The sequence below is a fragment of the Syngnathus typhle genome, linkage group LG14 (genome assembly GCF_033458585.1).
Source record: "Syngnathus typhle isolate RoL2023-S1 ecotype Sweden linkage group LG14, RoL_Styp_1.0, whole genome shotgun sequence".
Taxonomy (NCBI): Eukaryota; Metazoa; Chordata; class Actinopteri; order Syngnathiformes; family Syngnathidae; genus Syngnathus; species Syngnathus typhle.
In genome coordinates, this window is record NC_083751.1 from 9,475,788 (window position 1) to 9,498,314 (window position 22,527).

Here is a 22,527-nt window from a genome sequence, read left to right on the forward strand (position 1 = left end):
AATTAAACTCGAAGAAGCCATTTTGGATGAATTCCATTCCTCGTTCTTTAAATGATTAAATGCAAATGTGTTGGAATGAAAAATTAACGACGACTGAACTGGCCTAAGGCAGCTTTTCTCTCCCATGTCACAAAAAAGAGAAGACAAATGGGTCGCCTTAGTTTTTTTTCTGCCTACGTGAAGTTTAGCGAACATGACGAGGACTGGCCCCGTTCTCGCCACTGCGACAAGTTCCTGATTAGATGATTAGTAGAATCATTTAAGGTCGCCACAGAGGAAGGACACCGACACTATGCGGTGTCATGGAATGCATCTCACCAAGAGTACCAAGGAGGCTGAGAGAGGGAGAGCCCGTTCGGCATTCAGGCGCTAATTAGAAAAATTAGATCTATGAAAGGCGGCGAGTGATCAAGGCCTTCAGCATGCGCTTGTGTCGTTCTGCAGCGGCACAAAGAGCAGGCAACAATGAGGCGGAATGGAGGAGAAGGGACGGCGGGGGGATAGCAGATAAATAATTTAATCCATTATCTGCTCTGCAAAGCTCATCAGCACCGACACACAATGGATTCAATTGCTGATTCTCCGCCAGCCTCCAGCAGGACGAGCAAATGGAGGGGGGGGGGGGGGGGGGGGGGGGACAACAGAATAGCAGAAGAGCAGCAGCAGTGTTGGGTGTCTTCTTCCGCCAAGGTCAAACGACAATAGAGCAATCTAATTAAGAGTTTCCCGCACGGGGTCAGCCTCGCCGCACAGGCTCGTATTGTCCATTAGCTATTACATCATGTCCCGCCTGTCAGGGAATGACAGATGCTTATTAAATGCCCCCCCCCCCCACCACCACCCTTTTTCCTCCACCGCGTTAATTGATAAGTGTTTCCGTAAAGTCGTTCGTTTTGTATACGCCAACGTTTCTTTTGCTGCAAACCGACGCGGTAAAATGAGACATAGAAATCGAAATACAGTTATTACCAGATTGGTTGGTTTGTAACAAGGCAACTTGCTAAAAAGCGAGGTTGTTAAGTAGCTGCCAGCTTGGTTGCAAAGTATGCAAGTCGTCTCGCCACCATGTTAATGACATAGCTTCCTGACAAGCTAGCTACCAGGATTTAGCTAACGAGAAACTAAGTGATATCAGATACGAGTCGCTTGAACATCCAAAATGGGAACTATGACGTCAGCAGATAATCAAATGATTAGTCTACTGATGCTAGCATTTAGCTCAGTACTGCTTAAGTGCAGCCTTAGCATAGGCAGCCATTAATCCTATTGGGGGCCTTTAATGTGCATCAGACCAGAAGGCAAGTATCCATTAAGGGATGAATTTGGCCCAGCTTTATGATGGCGTCCATCATCTTTTTCCCCCCTCCCCGGCTCCATCCATCATCTGCACCGAGGCTTTCTTGGCCCGCTGCCTCCGACACGCCGGATTCCATTTTGCCTCCCGTTCGGATGCATTTGCATAAAACACAAGTCGTACACGCCACCCGGCGACCTATCCAGCGACCGGTCGGCGGTCCCCTTTGGCCACGCGGGGGCCCGACAAGCTGTCTCAGATCTGCTCTGTTTGCTTTATGGAGCAAGAAAAACTCGCAGTGTGAAGACTGCACACAGAGGACAAAAAAAAAAAAGAAAAGAGAGATTTTTTTTCACTTTAAATGAGGCATTAAATTCCATGAAATATATTGTAAGGACTATTGGATCACACTCAATTATCCTGTATAATCGCTTACACACATTTATGTAACATTGAGATATGACGTTGATGACAGTCACCAAGACAAGAGGAGCAGTCTGAACACTCTGAGACCATGACGGACGTACAATCGGATGAGTTGTTGTCACCCACGGCGCTTGTATCATGTTGTTTTATCTGGTTTATAGAATAAAACAACTGCGTCAATGTTTGAGATGTCACAAATATGAATATTGACATAGATCTCACTGTTCTGCTTCCAGTATTCTTTCTTTCAAAACATCTGAGTTTTGTCAAACTTTGTCCTACTGCTGATTACTAAGTAATGGAGATGGATGGAATAAAACTTTTTTTCCTGATGGAGGAAGGCAGCCTACTCTTTCACTTGTTAGATTTGGTGTAAACGTAATTGTAGAACATTCTGTGGGTCTTGTAAAACGCGTCTAAGATGTCTGGCACTCCGCAGATTTTTCTTTGTTGGAAATGCCTGGCAAAGACTGAGTTTATAAAAAATGAATACTATTTGGCAAATTGGACCTATATGCACGAACAGAGCTAAAATGTCTTAAAATCAATTGTCACAAAATGTCCCTGGTATGAAAGTGTGACTTAACGTAATGCAAATAGCATGTGTTGACAAAAAAAAAAGGTCCTTAAAGTGAGATAAAGCGTAATGGAGCCATTGTGCTCATGTTGGAGAGTTTCGTCATTATTTTATATATATTTTTTCAGTCTGGTCACAGAACATTCTCCCAATTCTACGCCAGTGGTATCATTACACGCAAAGCGGCGGAACAAATTGTCCGAGACCAAGTGAGAGTATTTACGTCCAAGTGAGCCTAATGGCGTCATTTGTGGCGCTGATGCTAATGCGGCCATTAGCGTGTTCCATTGGGCTGAGCTCAGGTGCATTCGGGGGAACTCGCTGAACCTTCGCGGGCCAGAATGAAGAGCAACTCTATAGGCAGAAGCATGTCGACCTCTAGTGGCCAAAAACAAAACAGCATTTTTTTTAACAATGATGAACATTGCGAAATTACATGAACACATTGGGGTGTCCATTACTGCTAAATTCATTTCAAATACGTTGCCCAGTCAGTTCTTCAAAAACAAATATTGCTGTACCAATACTTTTGCAGGGAAATGTAGCCGTCAACTTATTGACTGATGTGCATGAAGAGAAAAAAAAAATGGCCTTATTTTAATGCAAGCAAAAAGCAGCTTGTTGTTGACCGAAGTAGCCTTGAAACAGCGATTGAATTGACTGCAAATGTTTTGTTCCTAATTAACCTTCAAGCTCCTCAGCCACAATCAATGAAGTTTTCCCCTCTAATTGAGATATAGTAATTATCAGACTGTATTCATCTGCTTAATGAAACACTGTTCCAATGCGCCTGCGGCAAAAAGCTTAATTGAGCCCCCCCCCTGATTTGGGCCGAACCTTCCCTTTTCAGTGTGTGTGTGTGTGTCCGCAGCCTCAAAGTGGTGAACGGGCGCCACGGACCGCCGGAGCGTGAAACTCACTGAGCGGACATCTCGCTGTGGATCATCCTTCCTGTGAGATGCATTTGAGGGTTCTTGCTGGTCAAGTGCACCCTGATGACTGACATGCAGACATTATTGTGTGACACTCTTGAGGCATGAGGGACAAAATGAAATGAAAAGCAGTATTGGGCTCGATTGAAGGGGGGAGAAAACAACGAGACTTACCATATAAACCTGAAGAATGTCACAATCCTTTTCCTGAAATAATCAGGGTAATAAAAACATCAAGGACAGGAATTGAAGGTAGGTGTTTATGTCTGAAACGCACGTGGACGAGGAGAAATACAGAAAAAAAGCGATTGTTTTGAGTGCCAACGCAACAGAAAAGATTTGAAAGTAGGTGTTTATGTCTGAAACGCACGTGGACGAGGACAAGTACAAAATAGAAAAAAAAAGTGATTGTTTTGAGTGCCAGCGCAACAGAAAACTGTGCTAATATTAATAATCCCCATAAAAGGCACATTCAGTTGTACGAGCTCGGAGTTCGCCACCATCGGTGGTGCTAGACAAAAGTATTGGGACAGAGGACCCCCCCAATCATTCAAAAACGACGGCAAAGGTTTCAGTTGATTAAAACGTTTCGGGTCGGGTGCTAGATATCATCGAGCAGAGCTCGTGGCGATGCCACGTCTGCAATTGCTGTCCCAATACTTCTGCCCACACATCACAAAGTTGTGCAAGTGACCCATTGGGACATCTATGTGGTTCTATGTGAAATTGCTGGACTGACAAGCAGTTAGTACACAGTCCCACCACTGTCTTTGAAATCTTGCTGTAAACAAGCTCGAAAAATGTCGCGTACGAAACCAATTCTCATCGGTCGGGTGAGCTCAGCAGTCAATCGAAAGGTGCTCGTTGACTCAAAAGTCGCTTTTCAGTCCCGATTGAGCCCATCATGAAAAACCCACCACCACTATTACCTGCTAAAAGTCCTGGAATCCAGCATGTCCGTGTGGATTCGCCCTTGCGTTTCTCAGGCGGCTTTGGGGTAGATCTTCTCGTAGAAGAAGCTCTGCGGCAGCACGAGGAGCTCACCGTCCTTCTCTCGGACAGCGTGCGCCCGCACAAACTGGAACTGCTCCAGCGCAAACTCGTAGAACTCGTTCTCGATCTTCCAGATCTTGGACTGCTGGAGTTTTGTAATGGTCTCCTGAGTGGGCAGCTTCTTCTCGGTGGTCTTGCGCAGGTGCGACTTCTTGCCTGGGATGACAACAGGGTGTTGACTACCTTCACTTGACAGACCATCTACGACCGTGACGTGCAACCAAAGTGGAAGATGTACTATCTTAGTACCCGACTTGTAGAGGTCGGTGGCGCCCTTGAAGAAGCGCGGCAGCGTGGCCTCCAGGATCATGATGAAGTCCTCCAGCTCCTCGGTCACGCCCACCAGCAGGTACTCGTTGACCAGGTTGTACTTGGCCTGCTCAAGCGCCCAGCGGCTGCCCACATTCCTGCACATTACAAGCGGACTTTGTGTGCTTGTTTGCCTATACTGCCCCCAGGTGGCCAAGACGAGCATAACGGAAGGAAAATATTTTGTCCCAAATTGTTTATTCTACATCGTATTTGATGATGTCATAACTGTATGTTTTTAAACAGTACAATCTTCTATAGAGTTATCAGAAAGCAAAATTGCAAATGTGTGTTTACCAGCATTCTGAATGATGGCCACAGAAGAAGGGAATCTGCAGCCAGAGTTTCTCAGGAGCACAGTCAGGGCCACTGGACGACACACACTCGTCGAAAGTCTGAGAAAGGCAGTGGGGAAAAATAAATGTGTGACGTGGGTTTCACGCTGGTTTCACACGAGCCAGAAGAGCACCTTCTTGTCCCCTTGCTTCCTTCGCCGCAGGCCGGGCCTGTAGTCGTCTCCGAAACGCAGGAAGTAGTAGTAGGACACCAAGCGCTCGATGGGATCTCGCACCACGTTGATGTAGAGGGGCTTCCCCTTGACGCTGTACCTAAGTACAAAGAGCCTTGCTAGCATGCCAAGTGTGAGCAAAAGTACATGGAGGAGACTGCGGCTCTCACTTGGAGAAATCCAGGTAGGCCACGTGGCCGTGGTAGAAACCGGGCTTCATCCCTCGCCAGGATGTCACGTTGTGAACAAAACGCATCTGTGTTCAAACGGTTTCCCAACATAAAACGTTACAGTTAATTATAATTTTTTTTACGATGGCAGCAGTTTGCGTGAAAAGCATCAGGTCAGACCTGGTCCTGCAAGGACATGACAGGGTTGTTCTTGGTGGTGTTGATGTGCAGCACGTGGAAGTGGTTCTTGGTGCACAAGTCATACGCAATGTTGGTGAAGGAAGTGCTAGCCGTCTTGGGCACCCGGTTGTAGATGATCACCACGTCCTCGACATTCTCGTGCTCCTCCTCCGAGAGGCCACGACCGCTGTCTTCGCCGTGACGCTGCTGCTCCACCGCAGAAAGCTCGCGTCTGACCATGGCGCGCTCTGGCCCATAAACAACATATTAAACCTCAAAGTTTAAAATCTACTTGGGCAGTGATTTCCTAAGTCTAATATGTTTACGTCATTTGCTCGAGCTGAATACAAAAATGTTTGATTGACCTACTTTGACAAACATCTCACCTAGTTTGGCTCTGGACTCTTCCAGTCTTTGGATCTGGTTCTCGATGAAGAGCATGGTAACGGCGAACGTCAGCACGACTAAAAGCTGCAACTTGGGCGGCATCATGATCCTGAAGAGCCCCATCAAGCACCCACGACGAGCATCACCACCGCCCGGGGCGAGGATGGGAAGGAGCCCCCAGGTAGGTCAGCTCCGTTGCAGCCGATTATGTCTCTCTGTCGCATACGCACTCACCGTCGCTGCTTGCTGACGTAGCTCAACCTAAAAGGATTTTGCCCCCAGAATCTTAGATTAAACTGTAACTGCTATACGCCGTTACTTGATGCACGTTCAATGCTTCATGCTACTCGTGTTAGGGTCTACTCCCCAACTAAGCTCACATTTCTTCTGACGAACGACAACTTTTGAACGCGATCGGAATCTCACCGTGTACATACGTTATCCGTTAAAAGTAGAGTTGAAACAAATGTGAAGAAAATACACTAAAACGCGAAAGTAAATAACTGTTCGGATTTTGTGTTTTACCTGCTGGACAGCTCTTGAAAAAAACAAAACAAGTAGGACGTCATTTCCGCACATTTCTTCCTCGTGTTCAATTAGAGGTAGACGATCCGGCGGCGGTTCGCTAGTGCGCCACACGCTGGAGCTAAACAGCGGAATTATCTGACACTTGCATTCTTTTACGTTTAGCATAATTAGATTATGTTTTAAATTTCTCAATTTGAAAATCCAATAGGTAATGAAATGTAAGTGTGACACAGCAGTGCGAAGTAATGAAGCACAAATAACTTGTTACTGTTCTCCATCAGCGTTTTATTGGTATCTGTATTTTACGTACAGAAACTAATAAGCCATCTGTTTGTCTATTTTCTTTTTAATACATGTTTCTGTTCATCCAATTTACAAGTACAGTGTGAGTACTTTTACCATCTTTAGGTGCGATGTCGTTTGTTGCCACTAGATAGCGCAAGAGCTGCATTAACAGAGGGGAAAAACTATATCAAGATGTTATGTATTCAGTTGACGTTGGTCTAAGCATGATCAAATATTTATGTTGAAAATCATTGTACAGTCTCTTGTACTGTAGCATGTAATAGTGTTCACAGAATTACCATCCCTTGAAATTCACCCCATACAGTCATATTGAGCTGAGTTTTTTTTTTTTAAACTTGAGTTACATTAAGATTGCCAATGACATGCAGTTACATTACACAGTGCTATTACTAAAACATACAGGCCTTACATCGCATAGCCATTTACGCCATATAGTTACAGTGAATTGGCAGTTACATTGTCATCAGAGGGTTATTTTTAGTAATGTAATTAACTACACTATATGCTGAAGCATGAGAACAATTTAAGGATAAGTGATATAACATTTTAACCTCACAGGTATTTCATTTCCTTCCCGCTTTCACGTTGTGAGGCTTTAAAAAAAAAAAAAAACTTGGAAGAATTAGCCGATCCATCCTTGCTACACACTTATTACTTCCATTAATTGTGCCCATCAAGAAAAGTGATTTCACGCGCCCCACTTTAAAGCCTTTAAAGTCTGTTCCCTGGGAAATAAAGACACTTCCCGGAGGGTTAGGAGGGAGCGTCACTCGTCACACTGCAACAAAGACTTTATTAACCCCCCCCAAAAAGAAAGAAAGAAAAGTGTACGCTGGCTAGAATCAATGGCGTGGAAACAAGGCGGCCGCCAATTACCTCATCCACGGTGCTTGTGCTGCAGGCCGGCAGATAACGTAAGCACACAGGCGTGGATAAACCGTGATGACCAATGCATTTATTCACGATAACGCTAATAGGATAAACAACACATTGCTTGTTTGGTCCCTGATGTTTTGTTTTGATCATCTCTGGTGTGATAGCCTCAAACAGCATTCCATTGTTTGCATTTGTTTTTGTCCCACAACGTGCTCAATTGAAATCAATTTACCGCTCCAACAATAGCTGCGCGCAGCATGGTGGAATAGTAGTTAGCACGTTTGCCTCACAGTTCTGAGTTTTGGGGTTTGAGTTTGGGGTCAGGCGGGTACTTTAGCTAATTAGCCGTAAGCTAGCTAACCTCTGACTAGGCCAACTAGCTACGTAGTGGCTCGCTTGTTATCTGTCAGTTAATTAGATGTTATAGTTTGCCTCTGACTGATAGCTGTTTTTCCCGATTGCCTGACTGACTGACCACTTTTCTCTGGCCATGCAAGTTGACGTTAACCTTCTCCAAAGTTTCTTGGACATAAGTTTTTAAGTTTACGTGTAATCCGATCGACTAACAAACGGACTGACGGACTGACAGACTAATCAACCAACCATAACGCATGTTTGGGAGACTAAATATGTTCACTTTTTCAAAAGATCTGAAAGGCTTCCTGTGCGTCTTTATAGCGTAATGTTTGTGTCTGGAACAAAATGGCCCTGCTACGACCCAACCAAATTGTTGCTACTATACCGCGAGTGCCTTCACCGACAAAAGGCTAAAAAGCCCCAAATTAGAGTCCATCCCGCAACGCAGACAAGCGCGACCTGCTGCCGCATAATCTCCCGTCATTTTCTGCCGTCTTTGTCGGCGCTGAGGCAAAAAGTTTTTACAAAGACGCCAACTTGGGATTTTGGGGAGCGCAGTCAAGAGGCTCCATTAGCACCAGGCCACAATAAGAAAACACTAGGGATAGGTGTCCTGGAAATGATGAAAGGCACTGTCTGGAAATGGTAGAAAAATGCCCCATTTATTTTCTTCCGCCTTTATGAAAGAAAAAAAATCACTTGGATTTTATGCTGAGGTGCGAGGTGCACTGCCCTCGGGCGGGCACTAGAGGGCAGAGCAGGCCTGGCACTGCAGGAAATAAACACGCTCACAAGGCTTTGATACTGCAACATTTGAAGTAAATCAACAGGGCTACTATTAGCCATACTGGTATCATTATAAGAATAAAATTAATAATACAAGTTCTGTATCAATAACTAAAAATTTGGTACACAAAACAAACTAAATGAAAACAATGATATCGTCAGGTATCAGTGCCAATAAGTGTATTGAGAAAGCCAAAGCTGTGATGACAAATCCATCCGTCGTGTTACAATTGAAGGATGGCATAAAACTTACCCCCCCCCCCCTCCCCCCGAGAAAATCCTCTAAGTAATTAACCAATCAGGGTGCTTCAGGACGACGTGACAGAGTGCGCCCGTCGCCGGACGACAGGCGGGCATCCGTTACGCTTTCACATCTAAATGAGTGAGCCAATTAACTGAGCTAATAGCTCTCTCCTGTTTAATCTGCTAGACAATGGCAGCTTTTTACAATATCCTCTTTCTCAGTCACTGTTTTCACTTCAATTAGCCTCCTTCTCCTCCGCCACTCGCTGTGATTAAGCGCCAATCATTATTCTTCAATTAGGCCTTTGATCAGCGGCCGTGTGTACTGTAAAGCCATACGTAAGAAATAAGAATGCCTGTGAAACCATCAATTTGTTCACTTGTGTCTAATGTGTGTGGATGGGAGGTGTGTTGAGCAATAGCTACTTTGTCGCTAACTAACTAACTAACTAACTAACTAACTGACTGACTGACAGACCAGCTAACTAACCAAAATAGCAGACGAAGCACGCAGACCTCCGCTAAGGCCAAGCAGTCCTCCGCTGGGCACAGTGCGACGCACAAATCCGCCGAGAGGCTCGCAATTAACTCCTGGGTTGTAATTACAACTCCGCCGTCTCTTAAGGCCGCCTCACGCCTAATGAGATGTGACTTTTTTTCCCGTCAGTGCAATGCATGCTGGGAGAAAAAAAAAGCGGATATGTGCGTTGGGAGGAAGGGACGACGGGACACTCTCATTTGCCCTACATGGCAGAAATAATGAAACATCAGGGCTTTTGTGGAGAATAGAAATATAAAAATTGGGAGGGTGTAAGGTGTTGGGGGTGGGGGGGTGAGGTGGTGCATTTTGTATGACCTCCTCCGCCTCCCCAGCCCATCCATCAGGCGGGCCGGCTCATTATTCTAACTAGCCCGGCCTCTTTTCTTCCGTGGCGGGACGCCATCAGCCGCAATCTGCATGCCAATTATCGGCCAGACCCCCTGATACCCCTGCGTGGAAAATGATCTGTCAAGGAGAAAAAGCCCCAATCTCCCAACCTCAAACTCCCCCCCCACCGCCCCAAAACCAGCACAAGCATCTCGCCTATGACAGCAGACCTTCTTGGAAAATTAATCTATGGGCACACACAGAAAAAAAAAATGATTATAAATGTAGCCATTCTCCAACTCTGGCTCGGAGGGCAGCGCGGGTGGAGTGTGTGATAATTGCCAGGCGAGCGGGAGGAAGAAAAAGATGACGACGAGAGGGTGGGGGGCGGGCGTAGGGGGACAAAGGGACACTGCCTACTGGAATGTTCCGCTGAGGGTCATGAGGCGAGCGCTCGTTTTATATGTTCACATTACAGACGAGGAGCTCTTTCAAGATGGCGGGATGGGACATCTGATGGCGGCGGAGGGTTTAGGATAATCACTTCAAAAAGGACCGTCAACCTCACTGCCCCTAACCCCAAAGTCCAGGAGCCGACTGTTCATTAATCCTCAGCGCCACCTAGAGGGCATGCCAACTATCAAATGGCTCATTTATTTCAACACGTGTAGGCTTTCTCTGTACATTCATTGCACATTTTTAATTTCAGTTCTGCCCTCAATTCATTTTCCTTACATTTGCGACTTGTGGCAGAGGTAATAATTTCCAGAAATCCAGCAACTTTTGAGGCCTTTTAATGGGACCTATGAGTGGCAAGAACTAAGAGTTCCTGGAACTTTAGCTTGAAATGGCCAAAAGAAGATGCACCAGAGGAGGTCCAGGAACCTTTGAGGTTGGGTCTGTCGCTCTTCATCTATTCGCTCCAGAAGCTACAAGTGCCAAGATCGAAAAGTTTATGACATCTAAAATAAGATGTATGAAAAAGTTCCCGGAACTTCAGGTGGCCATTGACCAAATGAGTCCCTTTGAAAGGTCCAGGAACTGTGTAGAGGTTCTGGGTTCGAGTCCCAGTGTGTGCAACAAGGCAGTTCATCTTGTGCTCTTTGTAAGGAGTCATGACAAACCAAACAAAGGCGTCTAATCTGTGGAACACAAGCTTCCCGTCCAGTGCTCAAGGCCCAAATCCCCGCTGCGTCCATGAGGCAACAACAACCACCATGAGCCAGCGTCCTCGCTTTTGTGCCGACGTGTGTGTGAGCTTTTGATTAAAGACACAAGATTCTTTAAGCACATTAGGGGCCATTTTGTGCAATTGTCTACCCGCCCTCGTCCGTATCCGCCTGCGCCCGAGCTCGGGCGGTATCGCGGCAGGCAGGCGCTAAACGGGAAGCGCAGGAATTACGCTTCGCAACTACGCTTCGGCGTTGCCGGCTGACGTCTTATCGTGCTGAAGGCAGGCGGGGACGCCAAAGAAAACAAAAAGCACATTCATGCGCTGCGTTAATGGAGAAAGGAAAGAACAAATAGCCTCTAATTGAAAGGGTTATCGATACAGCTGAGTTGGACATCGATACCATCGTGCTTCTTTGTGCAATTTTGGACTCGCGTGCTTGAACCAAAGAAAAATAAACAGCACTTTTTATTTTTCGGAGTAGACTTAACATTTCTTTGGATGCTTATATCATTACACTGATATTGTCATGTATCATGAATGTATTTTTTTCTAATCTCCTACCAGATCTATATCATACTAATAATAATAATTATGTGTATCCTGATGTAATCAACAAATAGCTGTACCATAATGTCAAGTAATCACAGCAATTGATGGATTATAACATTATCGCTAAACATTGTTTTCCAATAGTGGCTGAGGCTGTTAGCATTAGCATGTAATCACTGCTAGACGACTATCGTAATATTAGTGTCATCATTCAGTTACTGTATTATTATAATATTATTTCATAATGTATGCGTCATGATATTAGTGTCAGCAGTTAATCAGTCAGTCAGTCAGTTATTATAATGTTATCTTTACCCCATATTTTTATTGTTGGCACATTTGTATTGTGAGTTACCCTTCTTAGCTAGCTAGCCTAGCCTTGCAGCATTTCATTTGTTCATCATCTTTCTTTATGTAAAGCAGGAAAGCACCGAGCAAAATCACATTTCAATACTTTCGGAGTAAAACGAGTGCGTTAGCTGGAGTGCGAGCTGAACCCGCGCCGGCCAGCCACCGTCCCCTCAAGTCCTAATTAAGCGCCGCGACGGCGTGGTCGACTGTAGTCAATTACAACTCTCGTTTGGTGTGACCACAAGCGACGCAAAGATACTGCAGCCGCTGTCTTCATCGAAGATGGGAAAAAAAAATCAGGAATACGACTTAAAATGTAGATTACGTCTGAGTGGGGATTGTGAGCGTGAAAGTCAATGACCGGGCGCCCTCCCAAACATCAAACCATTATCCCTCCATTACGGCAGAAGGCAGACGACGGCTCCGTGTTAATTGAAGATGTGGCCGGCCGGCTCCCTCCAATTACTTTTACACTAGCCTGCGGTTAATGTGGACACAACGCACGCTGGGAACACGCCGCACAGTTCCACCGCTGCCTTGAAACTCACTACGCTTTCTGTTGTCATTGTGGAGTACAAGACAGATCGTGTAATCATGATTCATTTTAAGAATCAAACTTTGACTTCATGCTCCACCCATTGGTTGGCAAAGGCTAAAATCTTTTTGCAATTCGATATCAACAATCTGTCTCTGATACCTGTTTCTGATTCAGGTTCATTAGGTAGAATCCTCGAGCAGGAATCTGTCGATGAGCTCTGGAATTGGCCGCAAAATGGCGGCTTCAAATCAAAATGGCCAACTTTATGTTCAATTCTGAGCATGGGTCCTTGAAACATTTTTCTTTATTCTGTCACTATAGACAGGCACAGCGAATTTTGTGTCCTTCTGTCAAACTTTTTTTTCTAACCTTCCAGCCCTGGAATGTATCCCAAAATGGCTGCTTCAAAACAAAATGCTAACTTCCTGTTAAAGTTCAAGCATGGGTTTTTGAGACTTTTTCGTATGTCTGATCGCGACAGATGTCTTCCCAATTCCCTTTAAATGGGTGAAACTAATGCTGGGGAACACTTTTTTTTTATATTGATATTGCGACCGTGCATGTAAATGATCAAATGAATCAGATATAAGCAGCAAATGTGACATTTGGACTCGCAGCGCGACTGCAAGTCAGCGACACGCCCTCTTCACCATGGCCTAGATTCCAGCACACGCTGATTGTTATCATCGTCGGAATTAAAAAGCCGCACATAGTGTCCACTCAGCACCTGCGCTGGCGTGCGGACGGCCAATATATGCAAAAGTCGACCCCCCCCCCCACCCCCTTCTCCCGTGATTGCTTCAAAATTGCAATAAGGGTTCTTGACACTGATGTGTAATTATTTATTACATTTGCTCTCATACTGAAACCTCGGCTGTTTCAAAGCCTCTCTGTGGATCGCGAGAAGAGAGGAGGGAAAAAAAGAAGACAAAATTAAAATCCATCAGCTAATGTGTCGGTGGGTAATGAAATAAGAATCTGACACTCTCTCTCTCTTTCTCACCGCATGTCGCATTGAAATGCAAAAGAGGTGTCCCGGCGTTACCCCGGCAATTCATCATAAAAAGCGGCGGCTGCGTTCTACTTAATATACATGAGGGCCGCTGAATTATTACATTCTAACAAACTTCTCAGAGTGCGCAGACAAAAGGGTCAAGTATATTATTTCCCCTCGCGTCAGGCGGACGGATGAGCTAAATGGCTTTCTGAAGTTGCACTTTCTTTGGAATATATTTTACACTTTGTCCCATTTTGCACAAAGCCCAAACTCTTTAGCCTCTGTTCCCTTTTTTTTTTTTCTCCACTTCTTTCACGTCACCTGCGAGTTCTCCCTCGCACTTTGCCTGCTCTAATTCATCTCTGCCAGCCTTTTTTTTGGGGATACATAACATTGCAATATTTTCTCTGTGACTCGAGTAAAACTCACAAAACATACAGAGTTTGATTTTGAGTTCATCGCTCATAAGAATGAGGAGATTGTACAGAGCAAAATCTTAGCTTATGAATAATTGAGCAAAAAAATGGTAGCCTACTAACATACAATTGTTTAACGTTATTTGGATCTGCTTCTTCTCGACACTTTAATAATAAACATCAAACTGCCCGTTGACCACAAATTGTTTACATTTACTTGGTGCATAAAAAAAAGTGCTGTTTGATGAGAGCAGATGCACATCAACAAGGTCTTCTGAACGCAATATCGCAATATGGCGCTAGTTTGGAATCTCATTTGCATTGTGTACCTAATCAAGTGTCCAATGAGTCTGCTTCATGGCCCCCACCCGACATTTGATGTTGTGCATGAAGCGGTGTCTATGAATAAATATGAAGCGTGTTGATGATTTCCAATGAGTGCGACTAAGGAGCCGAGGGAACGGCGGGAAGTCATCAGGAGTGACACGTGCCAGAGCTGCGCTCGTAACGTATCATTTCTACATTTATGAGACACATTTCCACTGACGCCGCCATAATGCCATTATCATATTGGAATGTGTGGTTTTTTTTCTGAGGGGGGGCTGGTCCCTCGGGACTCGTGGACAATTGCAACGCGCGGTCAAAAGATTAATGATAAACATGACAAGGACAAATTAGAATATGCGCAAGTTAGCGTGCGCGGCGGCGGTGGCTACGTCTAATGTCCCGCGGCTAAATAAACAGACTGCTCCCACTTGCATAAATTCTAATTGATGAAATATTTTATTGCTTTTTCTTAAGAGTCACATTTCATTTGAGTTTCGTATGACGAATGAGAGGCTCAAATGCGATGCTAAATATTGTAATGACATTCAAAAAAAGCGTAAAGAAGCACGGGTGTAAATCGGTCATAAAATAAATAGTTTGCATTGCAAAAAATATACGAAGACGTGAATGCTAGTTCTACTTTTGAACACAAAACTGACCAAAATTTGCCATAGCGGCTGCTGTCACACAGAATATTGAGGCATCTTGTGATCACAACTTTGTAACGTTACTTGAAACAGGAAATACAAAAGACACGCCAGATGTTCTCCCTTCTAATTTGAAGATAAACACACAATCGTTTGTCAAGACCACACCAACAATTACTGTACATGTCAATGTAAAGATTTCCAATTGAGAAAAATATCACATGCGCTAGTAGCTTCTCTTCGTCTAGTGTGCACAGCAAAGATCCTGATTGTTTTGGAAGGGCAACATGAATCCTAATCAATGGAGAGCGTCCCTCCCCGACCAACGAATGTCACAGCCACTACAGATGAATGATGAGGATGAACAGGCAAACTGGGTGACTGCTGAAGTCCTCCTGCTCATTCATCATATCAACCTGTTGTCATCTTCCACTACATTTTAGTTATTCGAGGCTACAAGAGGGAAAACCCCACTTAATGGATTTTTAAAGATATTATAAATAGCATCTGACTGATTGAATGAAATGAATTTATAGATAGCAAACAGGAAAACTAGCTAGATTAGCTAGCTAGTTAGATCCGCTAGATCTATAGGTATAGATAGGCAGATAGATTCTAGCAAGTTGGATTAGCGATATTAGCTAGATATAGTAGGTATACTAGATAAGAAGATACTAGATTAGCTAGATTAGCTAGCTAGGTAGAGAGATATCTTATTAACTAGCCAGATAAATGGATGGTTAGCTAGATAGATTGGAAATGTGTAACAAAGACGCCCGCATCAAAGCGCCTCATAACGCCGGATGCATACGCAAGCGTTAAGGTCTTAGTGGTGTCACAATGGTGTTGACTGAGCCACTTTCTCCGACGGAACCGCTAAAAACTTGTCTGTGACTCTTTGTGCATTGTGCTTTGAAAAAAGCGCTTTTGAATTGCTTTCTCGCTACACGCTTGCCGAAGAAAAGGCAGCGGCGCCGATTTCAAAAGCTGCGAAAAAAAAGGACGGGAAAATAAACAGAATCGGGATGAAAATGTTTCCGCTCCATTCCGCCGGAAAAAAAGTTCTAGTCCCCCCTTTCTTCTTCCCTTTTCTTTCCCACCGTGGCAAATTTTGTTTTCAGACTCGGCAAAAGAAAAAAAATAGCCTTTTCTTATTGCAAATCTCTGGCATAATGTATCCTTAAAAGCACATTACTGCGCTAGGAGTTAAGAACACACTTCATATTTACACTAAAAAAGGGAAAAGGATTTAAAAAAAAATAACACCCCCCCACACCCACCCACGTATACACACTCACTCCTTGAACAATTGCTCGGCACAATCCTATCCTTAATGCCTAAGACCGGCATAAAAGAGGAGAGTTTAAGAATATAGGGATAAGCCCCTTTCAGCTTTTTTTTCTTCTTCTCTCCCTCTGAATCTTAAGGCTCGCTTGGTTTACGCTCTATGAAAAACCCGGCGTCAGGCATCCACTCTAAATAGATATTACAATGATTTGGGAACAATGCCCCGCTGCTTGAAATACGTAGCTGTGTGTACGGCAGAAGAGGCCGAGCGAGATTAATGTCTGCGCGCATTCTTTTGGGGGGCTTGTTGTGAAGATGCTTTTTGAGAGGCTAAATCCCTCCCCTCCAGTACAATGCAGGGGCTGCCGATACAAGCGGCAGACACGGGGTCACCTCCCTCCGGGGACACAACAGAGGCAGCGCGCTCGCTGCCGAGCCAGACACAAAGGCAAAACGCTGCTATTGTCGACTTCTGATGGGAATTTGGGAGTAAATTCAACCAAATTTGACTGCTTTATAATGCGCCAGAGATCTGGAGGGGGCGGGGGTTGGTCTTGTTGCACCTCGTCCCGGTTCGGAATTATTAGTAGTATTAGCTCATGCAAAGTACAATACCTTGCAATTTTTGTCTTGTGATGACTATTAAGAAGGAATGTGCCCGTTTTTTAGTACAATTTCCTACTAAATACAGTCATAGATTATGGTTTTGTGGAACAGAGCAAAACAATCATAAAAGTATTACTGCAGTATTTTTTTATATACTATATATTTTTATTACTGTATTAATTGTACTTTTGTTTTCATAAAATGTCTCAAACACTTTGGGAGGAAAGAATACACATATTTACGATATGAATACTTGCTATTTTTTCTTATTAGTTACCAAGACATTATGTAAACATGACATGACTTATTTCTACAGAAAATTATGTAAAAATAGCTTGTTCGAACACAACTTGATGATTTAGCAAACCATCAGGTTATATTAATGATAAATGATCAATTCAGATTTGGTAAAAACAGCATAACTGACTTCCACGACACTTTTTAGGTTGGTTAGTTAGTTAGCTAGACACATTACATAAAATGTACATCATTAGTTCCCATAAATATTTGTACAGGAATTCGTGAGATTACACAAAAACGATGAAAAGTGGTTTATTATTTGGTTAGCTACTGAGTTATAACACGCAAACATTTAACTAATTCTTGTGTAATTTTGCCGCCAATTTTGTATTATGGTTGCATGTGCATTTAAAAATGAAAAGAGTATTATTTGTGCATGTAAACTACTGACAATGCATTATTCCTACTTTGGTGCGCGGGGTGTTAGCGTTGACGTCTTTCAAACCAAAGTGATCCGCCTTACACTTAACGTCGTCACTTTTTCTGCAGACTTAGCGTGACGACACCCGGACGCGTATAATGTGCTCAAAGACGGCGCCATTTTCATCCGTTTTTTTTTTCTTCTCCTTCCTTCCTCAGCACAAGACAAGTGCGGATAAACCCTGGCATCTTTTCTTCTTCTTTAAGCTTTCCAAACGGCCCCGGGGGCTCGGCAACAACTCCGACCCCTTGTGTCTCCTCTCCCAATCCAAGATTAGCCCCGTCTTCTTGTCTTAATCCAGCAGAAACGCCGCATCCTGACTTCCCCAACACCTCGCCACAATTACCGCACTAACCGTAATCCTCCGTCCCGGCCCCCCTCTCCCGCTTTTAAGAGGGGTGTAAAGATCAGGGGGGTGAGCACTCATCCCTGCCAGTTGAGTGTCGGTAGAAAAAGGCAGAATGAGTAAGCCCGGTGACAGTTTATTAATGCTTAGGCTTTAGCACTGGTCACTCCTTAAGTGTACTGTACTGGATTAGCAGGATTTGCTTGTCGCGGCTCAGGTCGGGAAAGCATTTGGGGCCGCTTTCTCTGGCTATGTGCCGTTTCGCTCTGGGGGTCCGTCGGGGTATTGTATCATGGGTCATTGGTCACTGAGATACGCAACAGGGACAGGTCCTTTTTGCTAGTCGCTAGCATATTCGTTACCGCTAGTGTCAGATTCAATTGTAACCTCACTTTGATAGATTCAGTACTAAGTACAGAATTGCTGGTACTGATATCAAGATTCTAGAACAATTCTTATGTTCTGGGTCACAATGTCCTGTATTAAAGTCATAATAAACATAGGCTAGTTAGCTAGTGGTGATTGTTAGCTTTGATCGTTTGAATAGCAACTAAGTATGACAGTCATGATTTGTGTTTTTGTTCAGTTGATTAATTTTTATTTACCGATATGTCACGTCGGTGCTTTTCTCGTCGGGGCAACTCGAGAGCGGGTGGGACGTTGGAGATTTGATTTGAAATTCAGATGCCCTTCTCCTTTCCTTGATTTGCCTGGTATTATTATTACGTATTATTATTATTATTATCATGTGCCTGTGTGCCGCCGCTCTTGTTTATTATGGCGCGATGACAATCTGAGACTTTCACAATGTATCTGAAGTCAACCAATGTGACTCCACAAAGGAAAGGAAAAAAAATGTTTTATTCTAACTTGTTAGCTAGCATACCTGCAAAATTCAGTGTAATCAAATCAGTAATGCCATCCGACCTAGCAACTAATCTGAAACGTTGTCCCCAAAAAGTTGTAATTTTCCATTGTCTCACTTCCTCTTCAAAATTTCCGGAGAACAACGTGACGGGGAATAAAATGCGGGGACGCTTCCGCCGCCATCTTGCCGAGGGAGAAGACTTAAATCAATTGAAGGCGGCCTTTCAAAGTGCTTTGGTTATGCCCATTGTAAGCGGACAGGAGAAAGAATGAAAAGGAAATCGGGAATTGTAACATCTATCGCATTCGCCTTACGCTGACGTCGTCACGCACGCACAATGGGCGGATCGATTAAAAACAAACAAACCCGACGAAAAAAAAAAGATCTACGCCGTCTAGAAAGCGGGGAAAATCTCGAGGCCTCCGGGCACGGAGGCACATTGACGGCATCCCGAGCAGAGCTGAAGCCAAAACGCTGCTAAGCCACAAGAAGGATTCACAGATTTTTCCTTCCTGTCATTGTCTGTGTTTCTTTGGCCGTCTTACATCACTCCACTAAGTAACTAATCACTAACCTTTCGAAAATCGTTTTGCCACTTTTTACGTTTTAACTGATCGACAAAGTTGCGTAGAACTCACAAACTATTTTTTCTGTTATTGAGGCTTAATAAAGACTCGGGTTGGGGGGGTTGACTCAAACAAGGAAGACAACAGCGAAATAATCTACATTTTCTCAATTCTGATTGTACTGCAATAAATAATCACTACATTTAAAAAAAAATCGACATTTTGCAAAAAATATGGCTTTGAGAAGAAAAAAGCTCTACTCGTAGTTTTGCCTGACTTGTGTCCTACCGGTTTGGACAGCTTCTTCAGTCGCCAGTAGAGGGCACTGCAGCCCAGCCTCCCACCCCCACTGCACACTCACTCGCGCTCTGCGTGTCTTCTTCTGCGGCCTCCCACAGTGGTATGAGATCAAGACAAGCGATGCTCGTGCAGATTGCGACACACTCTCATTATGATTATGATTGCCAAAGAGCAAATCCTCTCCCTCTGCTCCTGTGTCTCCATCTTGATGTGTTTACAAACTTTGACATCAACAACCAAATAAATAAAACAAAATAAACACTCTTGAATCTTGAATCAAACTAGAGACAAACGAGTGGGGGAAATGCTAATGATTGTTTAAGTGTAAATAATTTTGGTGCTGGAAAACATTTGAGGACTTTTAAGAGCTGAAAGGCAGGAAGGATCACAATTTGGCTGCCACCATATGATGAACGGGTTTTTTTGGCTACTCACTTTTTGCTCGCAATTAAGGCCATGGAAAGGAGACACGTAATTGTCCACTAATTGTGTTTAGGACACCGCCCGCCGAAAGGTCAAAGTCTGCTTCTGCTCCTTCTTCTCGGATGTTGACTCATAGGCTAATTGGTCAAACCAGATTGGCTTTCATTTTCATGCTTTGTGATGTGAATGATATTTTGTCACCTGTGCAAAAACAAACAAACAAATAAAAAAGAGTTACTAGGGTGATGTTTGTCTCTTAATCTGTGTGAGAGCATTTGAGTGTCAAGGTGTTTCTAAACTTTTGACTGTATAATCCAATTTCCCTTCATTAGACAGAAATTGCCTATCATTTACTACATATAATGTTTAATTTGTTGATCTGAAAAATCATTCAAGTGAGAATTTGACTTTCTTTTAATTTATCTTAATTGGTTAAAGAATTATTAGTTTCCTCCAAATAATATCTGTTCAAATTTGAGAATTTCTGTAATGTGGCCACGTTTGTGCCTGATGGAAGAAGGTTGCGGATCCGATTAATAGTCTATCTAGTGAACACTGGCTGTATGCATTGATAGATAATACCCGATGATAGATAACAGACACGCGCGCACACACACACACATACGAGCGGGAGGTTGAGCTCCCAGGAGAGAAGAAAGCCGAGGGCCCGGCTCAAGCCGGTAGGGATAAAAAGACGACGGGAAGACAATCAAGATGAGGTTAGCAGATAAGCTCTGTCCTCTGTCCTCTTGTCTTGGCCTCTGGTTTGTGTCTTCCGTGCGCTATGCTGCCCTCACGTGCGCAACCGTTTGGTCCCGAGAGCCCGGGAGAGAGCGGAGTTGAGGCAAACAAAATTGGAACAAAACACACAAGCAAAACAGAATGTGGGGCGTAATTTGAACATTTTTAAGACCGAGTTTGTATTTCAAAAGAGCGTTAAGGGTTTGAGTCCTGGTTTTGAAATGGAGGATTCAGACCTGCGGTAGATTTTCAAGTTAGAGTTTCACAACAGGTTTTGATTTTCAAAATAGTCTTTCAACCATTAGTAAGTCTTACCAACAATGGAAAGTGTTTCAAAGTAGGGTTTCAAGATAGGTATAGTTTGAAAGTAGGGTTTTAAGACAAGGTTATGGTTTCGATACGGTAAGGTGAGGTAAATTCGATAAGGTTCGCAGCCTGCGTATTACACACACAGCGAAGCAAAAATGTTTTTTTTTTTTTTTTTGTGCAAGTACCTTGACCTAACCTGAGGACCACATCACAGCACAAAACATTTTCTGGAATGACATCAGTAAAGTACCCACATTGTAACTCTTTGATAATCACACCTTGTGGACCGGCACTTTTTCCTGGTGACAACTTGATATATACTGCCAGCCAAACCGCACGCTTCCTCTGCCAAAAAGTAACAACTGGCAACCATGGACGCTGGCCAGAAGGGAACAAAAACTTATCCGGGGTTAAAAAATCAGTGGGCGACTCAGCAATCTGTTTTTACAATGCATTTCAAATTATTATGTAGCGATTCTTCTCCTCAGATTTTCAAAGAGAATCGATGTAAATAGAACTTGGCACAAATTTCAAGTAAGAGAAAGTTCAAGGTTAGGTTAAGGAATAATTTGAGTGTTTTTTAAACAAAGTTAGCACAGACAACAGTATTTTTCCCCAAAAAATAAAACAGTTTTTATGAAAATGCACTTTTTCATAGCGCCAAGGTTACCTTCCTAATTTAATTTTCAGCGTTAACTTCTAGCATTAGCTCCCCGAGTTAGCTTCCAACATGAGCTCTCCAAGTTAGCGTTGACCATTAGCTCCCTAAGTTATCTTCAGCATCTTTAACACCAGCTTTGTAAATGAGCTTCCACTGCTAGTTACGACGTTAACTTGCGACATTTGTTATCGTAATATTGTCACGCAAGAAGTTATAAATAGCAAATGCGGAGAGAAAAAGGCAGCCTAGCGCAAAATACTCAATCGTGGTGCCGTTAGCCATCAATGTGAATAAATAATGGCAACCCGGATGGGGTCAAGCAGAGCGTCCGTTTGTCCATTTGTCTGATGTCATCCATAATTGATACAGCTTTAACCGGTCACCCGCAGGTTAATTGTGGTGAAAGTGCGGCCGGCGTGTCCACGGAAGCACGACACAGCTGAGACGCTCCAGGTCCGAGATGAACAGAAGATTGGTTACGCGCGGCAGATTTCGCTTTTGCCTCAGTTGGGGGTTCAACGGAAGCTTCAAGCCAACATAGATTTCAAATTAGGGTTTCTAGCCAAGGTTAGCCTTTCAAAGTAGAATTGAAAGTGGGTTTACATGTCGGGTTGAAAGACACGGTTAGGATTTCTAGATTGGGTTAGGGCAGGGGTGGCCAACCAGTCAGAGAAGCTGACCCCCCCCCGAAGCGAAGCGAACACGCAGCGTTTGACGTCCCATTAACACCCCCCCCCCCTCCGAAGCGAAGCGAACACGCAGCGTTTGACGTCCTATTAAGCCCCCCCCCCCCGACGCTCGCGGGCCGCAGGTTGGCCACCCCTGGGTTAGGGTTTCACCCCCCCCCCCCCAAAAAAAGCCCCAGACATTTAAGGAGCTGTTCACCTCCTCAACTCTTGC

General features: G+C 44.0%; 1 protein-coding gene across 3 annotated transcripts; it reads right to left on the minus strand.

The window, feature by feature from the left end:
- Positions 1-3,475: 3,475 nt before the first annotated feature.
- Positions 3,476-19,611, minus strand: LOC133167340 (heparan sulfate 2-O-sulfotransferase 1-like). 3 transcript variants are annotated; one of them, XM_061298085.1, is made up of 8 exons: positions 19,482-19,611; positions 5,836-6,097; positions 5,450-5,697; positions 5,270-5,355; positions 5,061-5,199; positions 4,889-4,986; positions 4,532-4,689; positions 3,476-4,438 (listed from the first exon to the last, which is right to left on the minus strand). In XM_061298085.1, the coding sequence occupies exons 2-8, from the start codon at positions 5,957-5,959 to the stop codon at positions 4,212-4,214; spliced, it is 1,080 nt and encodes a 359-aa protein (XP_061154069.1). In that variant the 5' UTR covers positions 5,960-6,097; positions 19,482-19,611; the 3' UTR covers positions 3,476-4,211. The 3 variants fall into 3 exon arrangements, with proteins under 3 accessions (XP_061154069.1, XP_061154070.1, XP_061154068.1); XM_061298086.1 differs by lacking the exon at positions 19,482-19,611 and adding an exon at positions 6,362-6,436; XM_061298084.1 differs by lacking the exon at positions 19,482-19,611 and adding an exon at positions 6,263-6,387.
- Positions 19,612-22,527: the final 2,916 nt, after the last annotated feature.